This window comes from Zea mays, chromosome 3 (genome assembly GCF_902167145.1).
Source record: "Zea mays cultivar B73 chromosome 3, Zm-B73-REFERENCE-NAM-5.0, whole genome shotgun sequence".
Classification (NCBI taxonomy): Eukaryota; Viridiplantae; Streptophyta; class Magnoliopsida; order Poales; family Poaceae; genus Zea; species Zea mays.
Genome location: NC_050098.1, coordinates 13,260,290 through 13,274,640, shown reverse-complemented (window position 1 = coordinate 13,274,640; position 14,351 = coordinate 13,260,290). Strand labels below are relative to the sequence as shown.

General features: G+C 43.2%; 1 protein-coding gene across 1 annotated transcript; it reads left to right on the top strand.

The window, feature by feature from the left end:
• The first annotated feature begins 855 nt into the window (after nucleotides 1–855).
• On the top strand, nucleotides 856–5,030 carry LOC100501634 (Autophagy-related protein 18c). The gene is made up of 5 exons (NM_001196315.1): nucleotides 856–960; nucleotides 1,974–2,844; nucleotides 3,035–3,293; nucleotides 4,274–4,397; nucleotides 4,647–5,030. Exons 2-5 carry the CDS (start codon nucleotides 2,083–2,085, stop codon nucleotides 4,753–4,755), a joined length of 1,254 nt encoding a protein of 417 aa, NP_001183244.1. The 5' UTR covers nucleotides 856–960; nucleotides 1,974–2,082; the 3' UTR covers nucleotides 4,756–5,030.
• Nucleotides 5,031–14,351: the final 9,321 nt, after the last annotated feature.

The window sequence follows — 14,351 nt, the reverse complement described above, 5'->3', positions numbered from 1 at the left end:
GGCTTGACTCGGTCCCAGCAAGCCAGGCTCAATTCAGCTCATTCACATTGCGAGCTCGAAGATTAGGCTCAGCTTGGGCTCGTTCAGGCTCACGAGCCAGTTCGAGTCGGCTCACGAGCCGCCACACTAAGTCTCATTTAGAGTATAAATTATATATTTTCATTTTATATAAAATAAAAATGTATAAAATAAAAAAATATGTAAAAAATCGAACAACATATCTTAAACTATTTTCTAGCATTGGTTCCATAAAAATAAGAAAAAATCAATAATATACTAACGTAATAATGTAACAACATAGCGCTATATCATTAGGTTGATTCGCGAGCTGGTTTAGTCTCACTTAGGCTTGGCTCAGCTCGACTCGTTGTTTGAGCAAGCCACAAAATTAGACCTAACTCGGACTTGTTAAGGTTCGCGAGCGTCACCGAGTCGAGTCCGCTCGTGAGCCTCGAGTTTTTTTTCAGCCATAGGTGTATTAGTTTACTATTTAATAGTCTATCTTAGTTAAAATAAATACCCTTCTTGGCTATTGTTTATTTAACTATTAATTTATGTAATAATATGATTTATTATATTTGAAATTGAACTTATTTTGTGTATTTATTTGATATTTTAATTGATCAGGTTATTATAATTTAATACATTTTTATTAGGTACGGATAACTCTATAGATAAAATTACCGTGCGGATATAAATATAAGTAAGATTTTATACTTGATAATCTGATTATATAAATTTTTAATAGATATGGTTATAAAATGCTGCTACCGACGGATATAAACCGTTACCATCCCTAGCTTCCCAAGCCCCGACTCTTCCATCCCTCCCTGCCCTTCCCCTGCCCGCCGATCGCTTGCCCCACTCCCTTGCTTCCGTGGCGCACACGCCGCGCACGCGTGCTCGCCTCTCCTGGAACCGTCTCCGCCGCCCTCCCGCGTCGGCGTCGCGGCGCAAGAGGTAACGCTCTCGTCCTATTGTTCCGTTGATGGAGGGCAATCGCGATTCGCGTTCCTCGCGCTGCGGTCGATTACCCGGTTCCGCCAGATCCGCCGCGGCTGCGCTTCCGTTTCATGTCGCGTGCGTAGGCCTCCTCGTCCCTCCCTCCCGGTCTGTGGATATGGGGCGGGAATCGGAGATCCGACCGGGCCGGGATAGGTTTTCCGTTTCCCTCTCGCTGGCGAGGAAGGGAGCTTCCCCCGATGGATGTGCCCTCCTCCGTCCGTTCCAAATCGAACTCCCCCCTCCGATTTCTTGTGAATTTTGGTTTGCCGTGCGGTGGCGTAGCTATCAGCGTTAGCTGTCGTTTCGAACTTTGGGGATTATTATTATGGCTTTGTGGCTTTGGTTACAAACCTCCAGCTACACATCATTAGGGATGGAAACGGTAGGTAAACACTAAAACAATTACCATCTTCATATTTTTTTTATCAGAAACGAAATCGAAACGGAAACGATATCGGTTTTTCGAAGACATCGAAAAAGTTTGGTATGGAAAATACATCGGTAACGATCGAAATCTAAGTGGGCGGGAGCCCGGCAGCTTGGGCCAGAGTGGAAATGTGGGCTTTGGCCCGCTTTCCTTGTTTTTAATTTTCGTAAAATTCCGAATCCTATATTCGGTAAATTCTGGTTAAATTCGGTAACCGAAGAAAACGGTCGGTAAAACGCCAAACCGGTTTCCGATATAAAATTCTAACAACCGATTCCGTTTTCGAAAATACCGTTACCGCTGAATTCGGTCGGACAAAAATCGAAAGCGGTTCCCAGAAAACCGAAAATTTCCGAAACCGTTTTCATCTCTACGCATCATGCCTTTTCCCGTGCTACTGACAAATTGGGTGCTAAAATTTTACCTTATCTATAAGCTCCGGCAATCTTTAACCTGATGCTCCTTTGCTTGTTTAGCAGATTACGCTTCGTCCATGGTTTTCTTTTCTTTGGCTGCTGTTGATGCTTTTTACTTGCTGTAGGGTACCCTGAATTTCGTCAGTGCCAAGTGACGACCGCTTTTGCCCATTTGTGATAGCTGAATCTCTGTGGTTCAAAGGCGATTGATTTTGGTTTGCTGACGCACGCCTAATGAGCTCCCAAGTCTCCACATCACACGGTCTTCATCCCCCGGGGAAGCTTGGGACATTTGAGTCACCCCATGCCTGGCCGCTGTCAGCGCCTACGGCCCAGCCCGAAGCGGGACGCGGTGATGACCAGGAGGTCAGGCTGTTGTCGGTTGCCTGGAACCAAGATTGTGGATGCTTCGCGGCTGGTACCAGCAATGGGTTTAGGATCTTTAACTGCGACCCTTTCAAGGAGACTTTCAGGAGGGATCTTAAGAGCGGCGGTTTTGGGATCGTCGAGATGTTGTTCCGTTGCAACATCCTTGCCCTTGTAGGAGGCGGCTCCAATGTGCAGTATCCGCCGAACAAGGTGATGATTTGGGATGACCACCAGAGCCGTTGCATTGGAGAGTTCGCCTTCCGCTCAGATGTCCGAGCCGTAAAGTTGGCGAAGGACTACATCGTGATTGTCCTCGAGCGCAAGATATTTGTCTACAACTTTACCGATTTGAAGCTGCTCTACCAGATTGACACCCTGTCAAATCCCAAAGGACTTTGCTGTCTCTCTCATAATTCCAATACTTCAGTATTGGCCTGCCCTGGGGTGCACCAGGGTCATGTTCGCGTGGAGCATTTCGGGCTGAAAATGGCGAAGACAATCTCAGCTCATGATTCACACATCTCTTGCATGTCACTGACAATGGATGGTCTCCTACTGGCAACAGCTAGCACCAAGGGCACTTTGATCAGAATATTCAACACAATGGATGGCACTCGCCTACAAGAGGTGAGCATAATTTCTATTGTCTGCTAAAATTATTTCTTTGGCGATCCTTTGCTTTTGTTACATGACATCCTCCTTTGTGAATAAAAATCATGGTTTTCTTCTTTGTTCGGTTGCCTTTTTGGTCACAATGTCACAATTCATAATTTTTTAGGATGAGTGCACTACAATCTAAAATCTAAATGATACGCAGGTACGCAGAGGGCTTGACAGAGCAGAAATATATAGCATTGCAGTGTCGCCCAATGTGCAGTGGTTGGCAGTGTCCAGCGACAAAGGTACTGTTCATATTTTCTCCCTGAGAGTCAGAGTTGCTGGGGAGGATGCAAGCAATGAGCAACGCACTGCTGAAAGTCCACGGATGGATCACCAGAGCTCTTCCAGTTCTATTGATCCTCTTATTCAGGCGAACACTGGATCCAATGCGAGTTCATCACTGTCATTTATGAGAGGTACACATGCTACTCTGCTTTGCACCCATTCTTGTTTGATCTGTTCCTTATCTCACTACTGGAAGTTGTGCCATTACAAAAACTTACTACTGTTGTTAAGTTGCTTAGATGAGGTACATATCAGTGCGATACCTGTGGAATTGTCAATCCGCAAGTTAGTTTGAACCTAATTGATGGCTATTTTTCTTCACTTCCTGTTACAAGGATCTTAGATGATCTGTTTTGGTTTGAATGTCAATAGGCACCATGCATTCCCATGATCTTGTAAACTTCTGACGTGAGTACTTGACCAGATGCAATTGTTTTCTTCCTGGTATAGGTGTCAGTTATATGGTATTCATATGTTGATTTTTTTGTGATATCATTACAATTACCTCAACATTGCCCTCTGTTAGGGGGCCAGCTATATGGAATTCATATGCTGGTTGTTTGTGATATCATTACAATTACCTCAACATTTTCCGTCTAATGTTGTTTAGTCATGTAATTATGGAACTGGCAGGCGTGCGCTTATGGGAGCATACGCTCTCTTGCCTGCTTTCTCAATTACCGCACATAAAAATTTGTTTGCTAGCATATGGCTTGAGGTGATCCATGCATCCAGTATTGTCACTATTAAAGAGCCATTCTGAACTCCAAGTTAGCTAAGAGAAGACCACTGACTGTAATTTTTCTATCTCCTGGAAGTGTATACAAGTACTAAGGCCTAAGGGTTTAACTGAGTAGTGGGCCAATATTTAGGATTCACACAACATGAAATCATGCAACCTCCTATTCTGCTAAAAAATTGAACAAGCTACATGCTACTTTCTAGCAGTTAAACCAATGTATAATATAACCATACATTTTGTTAAACCTATTGAATCATTTAAATGTTTTGGCCAAATCCGTCGGTCTCACTTTACAACATTTAGAGAGTATTGCGCCGGGTTTCTCAAGGAGGGCAAGTTACTAAGTTCTCTCTGCTGATTTTCCTCCAGGGATCCTGCCGAAGTATTTCAGTTCAGAGTGGTCATTTGCTCAGTTCCATTTACCAGAAGTCACCCGTTACATAGTAGCCTTTGGTGCTCAGAATACTGTAATGATGGTTGGCCTGGATGGCAGGTACTTACCTTAGTGAATTAAATTTTACAATTTTAAGATTTTACTCTCAGCAGATTTGGAATACCTACATTTTTATTGCTGGTTGTGAGCAAAAAAAAAAATTTCCCCACCTGAGTTCACTTATTGAGTTATGTGGGAGTTTCATTTCAGTTAGTAGTAGGGTAGATTTGGCAGACTCGGTTCCTACCTAGCGAGTGCCACCGTCTTGTACGCATCGCTTGTTCCAAATAATCATGTTTCTACCTCCAGCTTCTACAGGTGCAGCTTCGACCAAGTGAACGGAGGGCAGATGTTACAGAAGGAGTATTTCCGGTTTCTCAAGTCCGACAGCCCACCTTTAAGGAGCGCAGCCATCTGACCTACCTCTCTCACCCTGTAAATACCGAAGGTTGTGCCCGGTCCATTGTACATATCACCATCTTCTCGCCGGCTAAAGTTATTACAGGCAGCGGGAATAAGGAGAGCTGGCCGTGTCGGATCGCCGCAACCCACAGGATTCCAACCTTGAGGTTTCTGGAGCGGTTGGTGTCCCATCCAAGCTGCAAGCATCATTTGCCATCTCTCTTCTTTCTTCTAGCGAGAACCACAACCACCCATTGGTACACTACATATAACGTAAAAAGTTCGATAACGAATTTGACCGTGTGGTCTGCAATGCCGTGTAAGAAATCTCCGACTTGTTCTTGCCTGTGGCTTGTTGATCTTGATGATGACTGCTGCGCAAGTGCAATCTGGTTCTGCGTGTTGTGAGATCGCGTTGCTGGTAGCGGTAGGCGTATGATTAACATGTTTGATCGCGTCTTGGCTTGTTAATGCGTGGAAATCACATATAATAATATAAATATAAATAAAAAAAGAGAAATAAAAACACGCCCCTAAAGCGATAAAGCAAGCTGTTCCCTGGTCATTGCTACCTTGGCCGGCCTGCCGTCGTTCACGGGCAGCCCATTCCGCACCCAGCACCAGCCGGCACGTCCACGTCCCAAGCGGTTGCGTGATAATTTCTCGTCCCGTCACTACCAGTCAGTCTACCACGCATAGTCGCATAGACCAGATGTGAGGCCAGGACAGGAGCTCGCCGGCCGGCACGGTTCACGTTTCATTTTGCCATGATTTTGAGGGCAGCAACGGCATGCAAGTCATCGGTTACGGTTAAGAAACAGACTGGGACGGTCAGTGACTTGTAGATGCAGCCTCGCATCGCACCCCAAGAGGATGGGGAGGAGGATTACGGGACAAGCGAGCGATACAAATTACGCATGTGCAGAGTTTCCAAAGCTTTTGCGCCTGGGGGCTGGGGATCGGATGGGACGCCAGCTCTCTTCTCTCCCTCACGAGGCACACTTGTTTACTGCTCAAGGGCTGTGTGCCTCTGATGATGATCGTCAGGGCACAAGATCTCATGTATTTTTTGTTAGTGCAATGCAACTCTTAGCTATGGTAGCTTAAGACCCCGTCGATCCTTAATCACCGATCTCTTCTCCCCGCAAAAAAAAAAAAACAATGGAGAAAAAGATGCGCCACAGTTCATTATCCATACATAGCGGGAGCATAATTTAACGAAGGCAAAAAAAAATGTGAGCCAACTTTCGTTTCTTTCCTGAGTGCCTAATATCTGTTCCTACTTTTTAGAATTTAAAGTAAAACATCCCAATAACAGAAGTTGTTGTAATAATAATAATAATAATAATAATAATAATAATAATAATATAAATAAAAATAAAAATAACAAACCATTGGTGTTATAAGTCGTACTCGTACATACACAAATAACAAACCATTGGTGTTGTTTTATTATGATACGAGCCTTGTCAGACCAGTCCTTGACTGCTGCTTTTAAACCAGCTGTAGTACGCACACCCTCTAGCTGTATAAACAGTAACGACGTACGTACTCCATCGGTCCAAAAAAAAAGTACCACAGAAGACTAAACTTTTATCGATTCGTACCTCTGGATATATTTACTACGAAATAAATTTCGCTGTTGGTCTAACGATGCTTACTGTACAGCATAAATATTAGAATTACATTTTACATACACACCACTGCAGAAATTTCGTAAATTGTCGGCAGTTCAAAACCCGTAACCAAATGCATTTCATCGAAAACAACCCATTTTCCATGGGCTACCGGTTTTATTTTCGGCGAAAGATCTTTACCGAAAGTTCGTCAAAAAAAGATAACGCTTGTTTTTCTTTACGGTATGCGAAATAGAAGCGCTAATAAAAAAATTAAATAAACCTAGTGTTAGAAATATAGGCATTTTCCGTACCATTTTAATTCCATAAATTAACATTATGATGATGACATATAATAGATAATCAAACATAGATAACATGATCTCAAAAATATCCATAACAATATGGATCATTAGAACACAAAACATATGAAGCATGTAAATCATATAAATAAAATAAGCATATAAACATGGTTCATGGATTATTGCGGAACAACTGGAAATAAACAGATAACAATATAAACAGGATGACTGTAAAATTAAGACAGACAGATATAACATATTATAATACGATAGAGCAAAGCTACATACGACATATATAATATGCAGAATATAAAACTGTAATGAACTAAATTGATCATACCCTCCCATGCGCTCCGAGGATCCTGATCCTTGTCCAACTTCTCTTGTCATCCGATCGAGATGAAGACGCCAAGAACCAGCGATGAAGACAACGACAGACGTTGGGCAGTCGCGAAGACGCTCCCTAAAAACCTAATTGCCGATCCCCGTGCAAGGTCTCGAACGGCACTGGCTTCGGAGGCACCTGCCCTCTCGCTTCTCTGTGCGCACAGAGTCACGAGATGGAAATACCCTCACTCGGCGGCTGGATTGTGAGACTGAAAGTGTTTTTCGCGTGTACCGAATGACAGGGGTGCTCCTCTATTTAACCTCTCGCAGAGGGAAGCTGAAGGAGAAAGGTCGCCGAGTCACGCCAAGAGTCGGCCAGCTCTAGCCGAGTTATGCCATGAGTCGGCCAGCTCTCGCCGAGTCACGCCATGAGTCGGCAGCTAGGCAGACGAAGAGACAGGGTCACTCGGCTGACGTACGCGGTTAGTGAGTGCTAAAAATTAACACAACCACACCACGCCCGCTCGCCTGCCTCGCCTCACCACGCCACGCCACGCCACGCCACGCCACGCCTCGCCACGCCACGCCCGGCCCGGCCGGCGGCGGCGGCGGCGCGCGCGCGCGCGTGTGGCACGCCCTTGTCCATTTCTTGACTTCTCAAGTTAAGTGGAATAAATCCCACCATATAAGTCAAGGCAAAAGACCCTTGGACTTCCAATGTGGTACTATTGGTATTCTCCACCATTACACACCATAGAGTTTATTCAATAAATGGGCCAAGCCCATAAAAGATCCAACAATCCCCACCAAACTCTAGGGTTTGTAATGATGAAGTATCAGAATCACAATCCTTTGATATACCAGTGTTTCGATGGAGACTGTTAAGTTGAACATCCATCTAGAATAAGAGTTTCACTCATTCACAACTGAACAATGGACTATGCCTTGAATTGACAGTTTTGTGCGAAATAAGATTCACTCAAATCCTTTGCTGATACTAGGCTGCAAAAGGGTATTCCCGCTATTTAGAAGCATATAAGTCATACTTCAGTGCCTTTCATGAGTATTTAGGGATTACCCAAATCCCATAGACTGTGACTAGCAGTCCGACTCATATAGGTGTATTCCTCAGAAGATGTTCTGTAGGACAACATCTCACCTTTATAAGACTCTTGGAATACATTAAGGTAAAAACCATCCTGCCTTACAGATAGGAAAGATGTGCATCAGAAATGAGATAAAGAAGGGATCTTTCCTCACAATCTACTCCTAGCTTGTTTCTCCACTCTACTTCACGGGATCTCCGATCACATAGAGCAGGTTACCACTAGAGTAGATCTCACATGGGTCTCATACCCATTTCCCTCGATGCACTTTCTATCACATTGCGTGATAGACCCTTAGTGAATTGATCTGCCAGATTATTCGATGTGTGGACATAATCCACAGTAATAACTCCGGAGTTTTTCAACTTTCTGACAGATTTCAATCTCCTCTTAACATGCCTTGTAGACTTCATGTTATTTCTAGAACTGTTAACCTTTGTAATCACCGTTTGGTTGTCACAGTTCATGGAAATAGCCGGTATCGGTTTTTCAACCACCGGTAAGTCCAATAGGAAATCACGAAGCCACTCAACCTCAGCCCTAGCAGTGTCTAATGCTGCGAGTTCTGCTTCCATTGTAGACTTCGTTAAGATAGTCTGCTTGCAAGACTTCCAGGAAACAGCCCCACCTCCAAACAGAAACACATATTTGCTTGTGGCATAAAGCTCATCAGCATCAGAAATCCAGTTGGCATCACAATAGCCTTCCAGCACTTTTGGGTTTCCGGTATAATGAATACCGTATGTCATAGTACCTTTCAAATACCGCAACACTCTCTCAAGAGCACGCCAGTGATCATCTCCTGGTTTCGACACAAACCGACTTAGCTTACTCACAGCATAAGAGATGTCTGGCCTTGTTGCACTTGCAAGGTACATGAGCGAGCCAATGATCTGGGAGTATGTCAATTGATCCCTTGCTATTCTCCGATTCTTTCTTAATAGCACACTGGGGTCATAAGGTGTTGGAGCAGGATCACAGTCACTAAAACCAAAGCGACTCAATACCTTTTCCACATAATGAGATTGTAACAAAGTTACCCCACCATCAGCTTCTCTAACAAGCTTGATGTTTAGAATGACATCAGCCTCTCCCAAATCTTTCATCTCGAAATTGCTCGATAGAAGATTTTTAACTTCCTCAATCACATTGAGATTTGATCCAAAGATCAAAATGTCATCAACATAAAGGCACAGCATAACAGACTCACCCCCACCATACCGATAGTATACACACGTGTCAGATTCATTTACAACAAAGCCAGCTGCTGTAAGAGTATTATCAAACTTTTCATGCCATTGCTTAGGTGCTTGTTTTAGGCCATACAATGATTTTATCAACCTGCACACCTTGTTCTCTTGACCATCCGCAATGAACCCTTCTGGCTGATCCATATAGATCTCCTCATCCAACTCTCCATTTAGGAAAGCTGTCTTAACATCCATCTGATGAATGATAAGACCATAAGAGGCTGCCACGGCTATTAATGTGCGAATTGTAGTCAATCGAGCCACTGGCGAGTAGGTGTCAAAGAAATCTTCACCCTCCTTTTGGGTATATCCTTTGGCCACAAGCCTTGCCTTGTACCTCTCAATTGTACCATCAGGCCTAAGCTTTTTCTTGAAGATCCATTTGCAACCTATAGGTTGACAACCATAAGGACGGTCAACGACCTCCCAAGTTCCATTAGACATAATAGATTCCATCTCACTCCTTACTGCTTCCTTCCATAAGTCAGCATCAGGAGAGGAATATGCCTCACTAATGGTAGTTGGTGTGTCTTCCACAAGGTACACTATAAAGTCATTACCAAAGGATTTTGCAACCCTCTGTCTCTTGCTCTTTCGAGTGACTATAGTGTCATCCTCCTCAGGGATGTGCACGTGAGAATCCTCAGCATGATCTATAGGAATCGACAGTTCGTGCTCATGGGGAATTATAGTCTCATGACTTATATCACTAGGTGTATTCTTCATAGGAAACTCATTCTCAAAAAATGTTGCGTCTCTTGATTCCATGATAGTATCAACATACATATCAGGCACATCAGATTTTATAATTAAGAACCTATACCCAGTGCTGTGAAAAGAGTACCCAAGGAATACACAATCAACAGTTTTAGGCCCAAGTTTACGTTTTTTTTGTTGATTGGCACATTTACTTTAGCCAAACAACCCCAAGTGCGCAAATATGAGAGATTTAATCTTCTCTTTTCCCATTCCTCAAATGGTGTGATCTCTTTGTTCTTTGTTGGAACTCTATTCAGGACATGACATGCTGTCAAAATCGCCTCACCCCACCATGCCTTGGATAATCCCGCTGTACTCAACATGGCATTCACCAAATCTGTTAGAGTGTGGTTTTTCCTTTCAGCAATCCCATTGGATTGTGGTGAGAATGGCGGTGTCCTCTCATAAATAATACCATGTTCCACGCAGAACTCATCGAACACATTAGAGAAATATTCTCCACCTCGATCAGACCTTAACCGTTTTATTTTCCTCTCAAGTTGGTTCTCAACTTCAGCTTTATAGGCCTTAAAATAATTGAACGCTTCATCTTTTGTTTTTAAGAGATACACATAACAAAATCTAGTGGAGTCATCTATAAAAGTGAGAAAGTATCTTTTACCACCTTTGGTCAAAATTCCATTCATCTCACACAGATCAGAATGAACAAGTTCTAAAGGTGCCAAACTCCTCGCCTCAGCAGCCTTGTGAGGCTTGCGGGGTTGTTTTGATTCAACACACACATGGCACTTAGACTTTTTGACCAAGTTAAATTTAGGAATTAAATTTATATTTGCTAACCGCATAAGACAGCCAAAGCTTGCATGACAAAACCGTGAATGCCATAAATCTGACTCATCAGAAAAATTAACAGAATTCACCAGTTTATTACACACATCATGCAGTGATAAGCGGAACAAGCCTCCGCAATCATATCCTTTACCAACAAAGGTACTGTTGGGGACTTGTTCTCAAATGCTATGAATTAAGAACAAGGCAACATAGAAAATGTTAATCGGTTAAGTCCTTCGTCCTTCGAAGCATTATTCCTCTTAGGATATAATGGTTTTCGGACGAAGGTTATGAAGGGCGTACCTTCATAAATACACTATGCAGTGACGAAGAATGAATTATAAGGAATATAAAGGATAACATAGACAATTATATATTATTATCATATATAAACAGAAATGACGACGAATTACAAATGTACCTTCAACTTGAAGGAGATGAAAGTACAAGCGTGACGCAAAAGCGAATGCAAAATCAGCGTGAACAGTACGGGGGTACTGTTCACCTATTTATAGGCACATGATACAGCCTATGCAAAATTACATTTATACCCTTTACATTTGATAATAATTCTATAGTAATCTATCGAGGTCTGAATAGCCTTTTCATCTTTAAGTCGGTTTCATTTTTTGCTATCACGCCGAAGCTCTCCTGCTCACACCTTCGGCGCTGTATCAACCTTCGTATTATTCTGGTCTGCTGCGATACCGACTTGAGTCCGAAGATACCTGTTCACACATTATACTCCAGAAATACTGTTAAATCCTGTTTTTGAGGACCTTCGTAAGCCGAAGGCCCCCAACAGTAGCCCCTCGCAATATTAATTTGTTTAAAATAATAAATTTAGATTGCGACATGGACGAAGGCTTTACGCCGAAGGTCCGAAAAAACACCTTCCCTTTGCTAGAATAGCAACATTCACTGACAAGCGGGGTCTTTCAATTTTCAATGCACTGGGCGTATAAATACGGTCATACCGCAAACTAATTTGGCACGCTCCCTTGTCGTCTGCTCCCGCTCACTCAATTTTTAGCTCTTGTGCACTAAGATTTGCTGAGTTTTTAGTTTTGAAGCTTCGGCTTTGAAAACAGTTTTTTAGTGTTTCCGAAGATGTCTGAAGATAAGAAGGCTGCTGCTGAGATGAAGCTGAGTCTCGACGAAGAGAAAAACTTGGGGTTTCTTATATCGATGTCGAAGACCAATACAGAAAAAATCACCAAGGAGATTCTGGAAGGTTTGTCTGAAGATACTGGTGACAGTGACAGTTATGATGTGGACAGTGGTGGTGAAGACTCCGAAGATCGTCCCTGGCGACCAAGCCATTCAGTTTATGGTAAATCAACTATCAAAGAGAATCATCTTGTCAACATGAGAGGAAGGTATTTCCGGGATTTGTCCATTGTGAGGGCCGACGAAGGGGAGAAAACTTGTCCACACCCTGAAGAGAATGAAGTCGTAGTGTACCGAAGCTTTTTGAAAGCTGGGCTGCGATTTCCCTTGAGCAGCTTCGTCGTGGAAGTGCTGAAAATGTTTGAAGTCTATCTTCATCAACTTACCCCCGAAGCAATTATAAGGCTGTGAGAAGCCAAGGTCTGGAACCTGATGCGAAAAGTTTCTGCAATATACACGAATTATCATACGAGACAAAACCTTGGGGTAAGGAACAGTATCACAATAACTTTGGCTGCTACAATTTCGTTTCTCGGTCCGGGTCAAGCTGTCCCGTGCCAACCTTTCGGAAGAGATGGCCCGGCGACTGGATGACAGAATGGTTTTATGTGAAGAATGACCTGACAGTACGAGAAGATATCAGAGGTATAATTATACGCCCTATTTGGCAAAGCTTCGGCCTTCGGAAGCCGAAGGTTGAAATGAATGAAGCTGCCGAAGAATGCCAGAGAGCCTTCGACGTTATCTATTCTTTTATTGGAACGAGAGATTTGGTACAAGAGCATATGAAAGTTGCCTAGAGGGGGGGTGAATAGGCAAGTTAAAACTTTTTCAACAAAAACTAGAAGCAAACTGGGTAAAACTGAATTGATCTCAAAATTCACCCAGTTAACTTTGGAAATGAGATGTTCTAAATGATCCACAGGGTTCAAAGTAGTAGATCTGAGAAGGGCACTTCTCAAAATCCACACACCAAAAAGATATAAACAAATCTTCCACGCAATGGTGAGAGAACGAAGAACACAAACAAACACAATGAGCAAGAACACAAGAGACACAAGATTTATCCCGAGGTTCGGTCACACCACCAAGGTGCCCTACTTCCTCGTTGAGGCGCCCACAAAGAGCCGGGTCTCTTTCAACCCTAATCCTCCCTTTGCCGACCACAAAGGTCAAGCCCACACAATAATCTTTGCTCAAACGAGCGGGTAATACAAACTTTCTTGTGGTCTTCCACAAGATTTGGAGACTCACAAGAGACACCTAGTCGTCTAGGAGCTAGAAGCTCCAAGAGTAATGAATCCACAAAGAACTCGATGTAGTACCAAAGCTCGAATGAAGAAGAGCAAGAGGGATTTAGAGATGAAGCACCAAAATCGCAGCTCTTCAATCTCACTCAAAGATTTCTCTCCAAAGATTTGAAATGGGAGAGGCAAGAGGTGTGTGAGAGAGAGTGGGAGGTGTTTCTCAGGTTAGAAATGGAGTCCAAGTCGTGCTCTGCTGTGGAGGAGAGAGGTGGGAGTGAGTATATATAGGTGGGGCTCCAAAACTAGCCGTTTTTGACTTTTCTGCCCAAAAACCGGTTGAACCGGTCCCAAAACCGGTTGAACCGGTTTTTCAAAAAGCTGCGCACAGCTTTTTGGCTGACACGGCAGACTGGCAGAAAAAAGTGAACAGTGCAAAAACCGGTTGAACCTGTTTCCACCAGACAAAAACCGGTTGAGTGTCCGGTTGAGTGTCCGGCTGAACCAGTATTCAAAAACCGGTTGAACCTGTTTTAAAACCGGTTGAACCTGTTTTTCCAAAAGGCAATTTTGGCCAAGATAGACTTAAAAAGGTTGTGCTACATACTTTCACTAAGGATTAACAAGGGTAAAATGGAAGTTTTAGATCAAGGATTTTGAGCTTTAGTACCAACACCAACCTTCTTTATGGATCCCCCTTGATAGTACGACGATTCCTATACTCAAGTCAAATAAAATATAATTAAGTAAACTCCTTGAGTCATTGGTGTCTCAAGTGTGATTTCTCCATGATGTTGCTTCATAAGGATCACAAACATCTTTGTCTCACCTTTTGAAGCAAACACAAATCGAGCCTGTGACTTGTGCCATTTCACCATATATGAGTTCAAATCATGGCTTCAAGTCACCTTACTGATGCATCAACATGTTGTAACTCTTCATAGCTGATTAGTTCATCGACTTAGTGCAAGTACTCTCTTCTTCACCTTAGCCATGGTACCTCGGTCTACAAGCCGTCGCTTGGCCTTCACCTTCGCTTAGTTCCT

What these genes read in the sequence shown, in the direction of transcription:
- LOC100501634 (NM_001196315.1), top strand. Translation starts at nt 2,083, where the DNA reads ATGAGCTCCCAAGTCTCCACATCACACGGTCTTCATCCCCCGGGGAAG. An exon ending in ATGGCACTCGCCTACAAGAG is followed by an intron (nt 2,845 to 3,034) that starts GTGAGCATAATT and finishes AATGATACGCAG; the next exon opens with GTACGCAGAGGGCTTGACAG. An exon ending in ATGGTTGGCCTGGATGGCAG is followed by an intron (nt 4,398 to 4,646) that starts GTACTTACCTTA and finishes TTCTACCTCCAG; the next exon opens with CTTCTACAGGTGCAGCTTCG.